The sequence below is a fragment of the Pocillopora verrucosa genome, chromosome 7 (genome assembly GCF_036669915.1).
Source record: "Pocillopora verrucosa isolate sample1 chromosome 7, ASM3666991v2, whole genome shotgun sequence".
In the NCBI taxonomy this organism is placed as follows: Eukaryota; Metazoa; Cnidaria; class Anthozoa; order Scleractinia; family Pocilloporidae; genus Pocillopora; species Pocillopora verrucosa.
The window spans coordinates 10,466,572-10,473,938 of NC_089318.1; the positions used below are offsets into that span (position 1 = coordinate 10,466,572).

At 38.1% G+C, this 7,367-nt stretch overlaps 1 protein-coding gene across 1 annotated transcript; it reads left to right on the plus strand.

Moving 5' to 3' along the window:
• The first annotated feature begins 1,795 nt into the window (after window positions 1–1,795).
• On the plus strand, window positions 1,796–4,119 carry LOC131770995 (interferon alpha-inducible protein 27-like protein 2A). The gene is made up of 2 exons (XM_066169462.1): window positions 1,796–1,992; window positions 3,160–4,119. The coding sequence occupies exons 1-2, from the start codon at window positions 1,926–1,928 to the stop codon at window positions 3,507–3,509; spliced, it is 417 nt and encodes a 138-aa protein (XP_066025559.1). The 5' UTR covers window positions 1,796–1,925; the 3' UTR covers window positions 3,510–4,119.
• Window positions 4,120–7,367: the final 3,248 nt, after the last annotated feature.

Below are 7,367 nucleotides of genomic sequence, written 5' to 3' on the forward strand. Positions count from 1 at the left end.
CCTACCTCCAGGGTAATTTTTAAAAAAAGTTTTGTCGTCGATTACTCGCACAAGCCCGCGATCAGCACGGCAACGGCCTCGAATTTGGTTGTTCGTTCCCGCTCTCTTTTCGTTTGAAAAAGTAGGCGCGTGAGAGGCGTATGTGACCATTGGAAAAAGATATGTCGACCCTCATACGTTTCTGAGTGAAAAGGCTCATTTCGTTGTCGAGAAATTTTGAAATCGAAGGCTTTTGGGGAACTAAAGCCCCTCTGTCGCTCAATCTCTCTATTGAAAGAAATTACAGTATTTAGAGAGAAATAATTCACGTCTTAAGCAGCGGGTCAGGGGGCTTTCAGTTCCAGCGAAACTAAAATGTGGAGAGGGCTCACCTCCCTACCCCGCATGTTCCAGTAGGGAATATTTGGGGTAACATATCCAAGTCGAAAATAAAGAAACTACAACTGGTGCAGAACCTTGTAGCAAAAATTTATGCAAATTTCTTTAATGTTTCACAGGCCTATTAGGCAATATAAGAACAGATTATCGGCTAAAACGACGTACAAAAATGGAATGAACGGAAATGGATAGTTAAAAGCCGCCGCTAAGCCCATTCTCAGAGTCCCATACCCAGTTCACTACCGCAACATTCTTACTTCACTATCCATATCGATGAGGGCGCGTTCGCACTTAGCCTCGTCCTCGCGCCGTAATTTCGGCACCAGATCACTGAACCGCGTGAACATTGAATGTTTGCAGTGAATGTTCTAATTGGATATTCGCATTGAATGTTTGGATTGAATGTTTGAGTTGAATGTTTACACTGGAGGTTAGAATGCTGGAGTTGCGTGTTTGCATTGAATGTTCGAATTGAATGTTTACATAACGTAACTGTTCGATTTATGCTAGAAAGCTGTAGCAATAAATTGAAGCAGATCAAAATAGCCTCTTCTGCCAAAGAGCGCAAAAAATTGTTTGAAATAAATTACAAACAATGAAGCAAATTTTCAGTACCAAAAATTTAGAGTGCTTGCAAGCACAACGTCTTCAACATTTAAGAGCTCTCGTTCGGCGTCCGCATGCAATTATTCACTTGAACGTTTACGATGAAAGATTCGAATGCGTGACATAACACTTTACTTGAAATGCAAGCGTTCATCGCTCAGCAGGAAAACACAACAGTAATCTCATGCCATTGCCTTTTTCTACCACAAAAAGCTTCAAAGATAGAATGAAATCAGAAAAAGGTGAGATTGGGATTCCGATGTTAATAAAAGTTGACATTATGTGCAATGAGTATTCAAATTGAATGTTCGCATTGAATGTTTGAATTGAATGTTTACATCGAATGTTCGACATGCATATTTACATTGAATGTCGGAATTGAATGTTTGAATCGAATGATGAATGTCCGACATGCAAGTGTGATTTACACATTTGAATACTCAAGGGGAAAGTTTCGATAAAGGATGTCAAGTTTAAATCAAACACCCGCTTATTGGAGGATAACATTCAAATGTTACATGAAGGGTTTGAGGATTATCATTAAATGTTTAACCTAATTGACTGACTATTTGGAGCGCATAATTAAATATTTGAATCACAAGTTGAAAGTTAACAGCAAATATTGCACAGCACAAGTCAATGTTTATATGTTTGAATAAACATTGATCAATTGAATTTTGGCGGTGTTGGAACGCCATGTTTGTTTTTGCAACGATCCTTTACAGGACATATCCGGAAATTTGATATGCGCGTGGCTTATTGTTTTGTCTGCTGGGTCACCAATTAACGCAGTCACGGAAAAATTTATTATGCAATCCAAGCGTGCATCGTCAACAGTTTAATATGCACATTACAGCATTTTCGGTTTTCGCCGACCAGAAGCAATAGGCAGTTATTCTTGTAATCGGGAAGGAGTAAGAGGATCTTATCCACCACATATCATGAAAAACTCTACCAAGTTTTGTATTTATCTTATCATAACATGCTTGTCACCAATAAGGGCGGAAGGTAAGTCCAAGCAACTGAAATTTGCCAAACTTTCGGTTTTGTATCCACCGTTGAATTGGAACACGCCTTAAATTAAAAGAAAACTATTTCCTAAGCCTATTTGACATAAACGCTGTTTTAAAGTAAGATTTTAGCATTCAACTTCCCCACTGCTTTTCCTAAATTTGTTTGTTGCTTCAAAAGGGGAAAATATTTTCAGCGACTTTGTGCACCGTGCAACAGCTTCCAGTGTTGTGTCTGCCGGTAACTCATTGCGGTATTTCGTCGTTAATCGACGCTCCTGCATCTTAGAGAGTTGTTATATGTAAATCTGCGAGAAAACATTACATGTCGCCAACAATCGTGATGTATCGAAAGGGTGGTTACCTTAACTCTAAACATTTCCGAATTTCTTAATGATTGCGATTCCGACTACTGACTATTGCTGGACTACTGGCCTTATAGAAACATGATTTTTATTTCATTTTACAGTTGTGAATGACTTGCGTCCTTCAATATCAGCTGTTTAACTTTTACGAAGTAAAGAAGGTTATTTCGAATATAATTGAGTCAATGTTTAGGCACGAAGTAATTCAATTAATAGCGACCTTGAGCAGTCAGGACGGCAACGCCAAGGAAGACTTCGATTAAAAAATTAATTTCTGCCTTTAATTAGAATTTTAAAAATGGCTGCATCTGTTTACTGTCTCGTGCGGCGTCACACCTCAACTTCAGCATAACGTTTGAAAGAAGCGTTGAGTTCCAAATGGAAATTAAAATAATTTGCAGTCGCGGTTTCGGCTGCGTAGGACTGTTAAGAAATGCATATCCAAAGACCCAGTTTTAGTTGGGCAATTTATTACAGCTGTTGCTTCGCAATAATTCATCTTGGTATGCTGAGACTTTTAATATTACCAGTAAGTACTTTTAACCCATAGAAGAGGTAAATTGTTTTATTTCTTATACCCCTTTAAGGAAACATCATTCTATTTAAATCACAGGACTCTCCCCCACTTAAAACCCCTGAGCCTAAATTTAATTTGAAATTGAAGGCCTTCCCTGTTTTTACTACATACAATTTCAACAATCTCAAACTTGACACAGAAATAGATTCTGCAAAATCTTGCACCCTTTTTCCCATAACCAGATGTGCCTTTCTGTTTAACAAACACCCTTTTTTTTTTTTAGATGATTCAAACAAAGGTGGATGGTGCTGGAAAGAGTATACTACTGTCGGCTTAGTAGGAGGTGCAGCAGCAGTAGTTGGAGCCCCTTTTGTTCTTTCTGCAGCAGGATTTACAGCTGCAGGTGTTGCTGCAGGTTCTGTCGCCGCTGGTATCCAGTCTGCAGTGTACGGGGGAGCTGTGGCTTCAGGCAGCATATTTGCAGGACTTCAAAGTGCAGGTGCAGCTGGCATGGGAGCCAAGGCAATTGTGGCTCTCTTTTCCTCGGGTGCAGCAGTGAGCACTTACATCAAGAATAAGGTTGCTCCATGTGCGGAGGGACCAAAATGTTCTTCAGACCCCCCCCATGAGTAATTTGTACAGTTGAATGACTTTCATGTGTTGGGAACATTTGTAATTGATTGCACATACCTATAGGTGCATAAAATAATGTGTTGTTGCAGGAAATTAAATACTGAGCACATAAGAATGTAATAATAACATGTTTCTTTTTTGGGCTGGTTTTTCTGTGGTCAGAAATGTCCTAAAACATCAGCAGGGTCATTCAAAACCAAAATGTAATTTAAGGCATCACAATTTCAAAAAGTATGTAAAAGTAAACACATTTCATGCAGTTTGCTAAAGATGAGTGAAGGAAATTCAAATTCAGTTTTTCACACTAACAGTTCTCCAGTTTCCTACTGTGTTATAGAGATGACTCCTAGAGAATATATGTGGATGAAATACTTCACAGACCAGATGTTTTCATAAAAAGGAAGCCAATTTTCTAGATAAGGAAAAAAAATAAATGCAGGAATGAGATACGTCCACATATACAGGGGACTGGCATGACTCTCTCATTATGAAACCAAGAATTGAAATGTAACAATTATCCTATCAAGTAAGCTTCACTAGGAAGGGCTCCATTGTGTGGTTAAAATATTACACTAATGAGTTGCAAATTAAATTCACAAATTGCATTACAGTTTTCTTTCTTTTGACTGTCTCTTTCTGGTCCTGGCTTTGTCTTGTCATTTTGTCTCCTTATGAATGTTTTATAATGAGAAATTAACCCTTTCATTTCCTTGGACTATATCACAAAGGAGTTTGAAAACAGAGTTGAGTTGAAATGGGGTTTGGTTGTTCAACCATGTAAAATACAGTTGCATGCTTGGTGTGACAAGTTGCGTGACTTGCTATGTGATATCTAACCACACGAGTTTCTGTTATATTGTTGATTCAGCCAATGAAATGCATTTACGCGTGATTGCACAACCGTGTGCTGGAGTTCCTAAAACATTGTAGAACGTCGCTCGACTCCATATATTTGTTTTACAATAAATCTCCGTTTAATACTCAAGTGCTGTTTCCTACACTTGGTTGCTAAGCCTTTTAGCAGGAGTGAAGCTAAGGGTGACCTTGTTATGCCACAAACATTGCTGCTTTTCAAATGTAAATTGTCTTGTTATTTTGCTAACTAGATACTGGTCTCTATCACAGCAAGGTCCCTTTCAGCCTCACTCCAAATCAAAGGCTTGGCAACTAAGTACACTGTGAAATGGCCTATTGAGCACCATGCCAAAAAGAGGAAGACAAACAAATTATGATTGATATGGCAATCAATTTTAAGCAATCATCAAGTGTTACTATTGACTAAAAAAAATAGACTGCAAGAATATGTCTGTGAATATATAATGTGAACAAATAGCATAAATATACACCATAAACTGTTCTCACGAGGGTATGTGTGCATCTTTATAGGCTTCATTTGCTCTCAGACTGTTCAGTTACGATGTAATTTCATGTTGAGTTATGTCATTACAAGAATGGTGTGCTTGCTTACGACATACACATTTTTACATTTTTGCTTGTGTTATCAAGGCTGCTTAGTGTGAGTTTTGTCAGAAAAAGTAATTGATGGAAATTATGTTAGGTTTCTTTTGTTGGGTTTCAAACAGTTACTTTATTGTTAGATTTATTAAAATACAATGAGGTCCATAATTATCCAAAGTTCCCTTTTGAAAACATTACGTGCAATAAAACGCATCATGTTTTGTAAAGTTTTTAGCTTCTACAGTGCTTTTTTAATACTAAATAGAAGTTTGCAACTAAAGTCAGTTCAGTTGATATATATCCTGTGAAATCAGAGAACACAAAATTCTTAAACAACTTAAGTACGTAGGTATGTATTTTCACCACTTTTGTCATTTTCTTGCAAGGGGTTGCAATGATTCTCCAGGAATGCCATCTGTTGATCAGAAAGTGGAAGACTTGTATCTGGAACCACAACCTGATGGTCTTCTTCCAGAGGGACAGGGGTAGAGGGGTCAACTCTATAATCATGCCTATTACAAGTATCAAACACACTTCCAACTGCGGCATATCCAGAGTGTTCACTTTCAAGCATTCCAGCTGTGTGTAATTGAATAGGAGAAAGGTTTTTTTTCAGAAGATGGTGGATGATTTTCCCACTGACTCTTAAATTCCTGTAAGCACTTATTGATTCTGAGGATGAAGGTGTAATGTATGCAAATAAATGCAACTCATTTAGCGGATCCAGTAGCTCATTGTCCTCCAAGCAGGAAAGTGTTCTTGCAAGAAAGCATAATACTCCTGAGTAAATATCTCTGTGTGACCTTTCTACATGACAGTTGTACACAGAGCTACCAGTTATAATGCTACCTCTGTCAACACCAGTCTCTGTTCTAGCATAAACTCTATTACTTTGAAATTTCCTATACCATAATCACTTCTCACCTTAGAAGGTAATCCATAACTGTTGACATCTCCAGTAAATTGCTCCAGTCATGTATCAGCTTTGTTGTTATTGCAGCAGTGGGCATAAATAATAATTCAGGAATATCCATTAACACACACGAGTTATTGACCTCCATCTGTCTATGTGCCAGAGAGCATTTGGTGTAGAAACATTGTATTTTCTTCCATAAATTGTAGACTGCCACTGCAAAACTATTCCAACAGGATCAAGGGTTCGAAGACAATTTCTCACACGCCTTCATGAAATAGCCCTCTACTTCTCAGAGCGGCCACCAGTCGGGCCTAGTTAGTTCTTGAATTTCTTTCACAATGTTCTCTAAGTTGGAATCAGTTATTTAAGTCCAACTTAACTCTTCTTAGTCAGTCACGCTAAATATTAATCTCCTCCTTCTGAGGGTACTCTCGCTTTCACCAAGTAAATCGGATATCTTTTTCCAGGAAAAATGCATCTCTCTTAAACGTATCTGTTCTTCCTCAATGACACAAGGTGGGCGCCCAGGACTATTCCTACTTGAATCGGGTGGGCTGCTACATGCCCTTTCACCAAAAATATCTAACATCTCATTTCTGTATTGTTGCAGCTGATCAATCAAGTTCCTAACCTTAATCAGACAGGTTTAGGATTGATGCCTCATCAGTGAAATCTTTATTGTTCCCAATATCTGTGGTGAGTAACTGAATGGTCTCTGCAGCAGTTCTCAATCGATCAGGTGCGTGATCAACATCCTCAAATGACAAGTTATTGCATCTTTCTGCCTCTTCCAATTAAGATACTGTCGAAAGCATTATCTTGAAATTGTCAGAAAAGAAAAACAGTCCGGACTCGTTGCGTTTTCTGGAGGGAGTATAGGCAGCCATCTTTATTAATGAAGCTAAGGGTGACCTTGTTATGATACAAACTTTGCTGCTTTTAAATGTAAATTGTCTTGTTATTGGCAGTTTTTTTTTACAGCACAATGTATCATTTTTTTCTCAAAGGTGCATCTCAAAAAGTGAGAAGAGTAAAGATTGTTCTGTCAAGCTTCATTTAGAAATGTAGCTTGACTGAGATTTTGACATCTTGAATTGGAAATAATAACTTTGTATTTTTTCTAATAGAAAAAGGCAGTTATATAATTTTTCGATTACAGAAGGCTCCACTCCATGACTGATTCAGTTTTCATTGGTGGGTGGTTGGAATTTATTTTCAACAATTATTTTGTACAGAGCAGCGCTAAAAAGAGTTTTTTCACTGTCGTACCAGCTCTGTTTTCATGTCCGCCTCTGTCTATCAGTAGGCAAAATTTTCCATTTATTGCTAATCGCATTGAGAAGATCATAGTTTGTAGTAAACAGGAGGTAATTTAGTGTTAACAACTGGGTTGAAAACGTAAATTAGCCACCGTAAAGGGTAGAAAAGCTGACGTTTCGAGCGTTAGCCCTTCGTCGGAGCGTCTAAGTCTAATCGCTCCGACG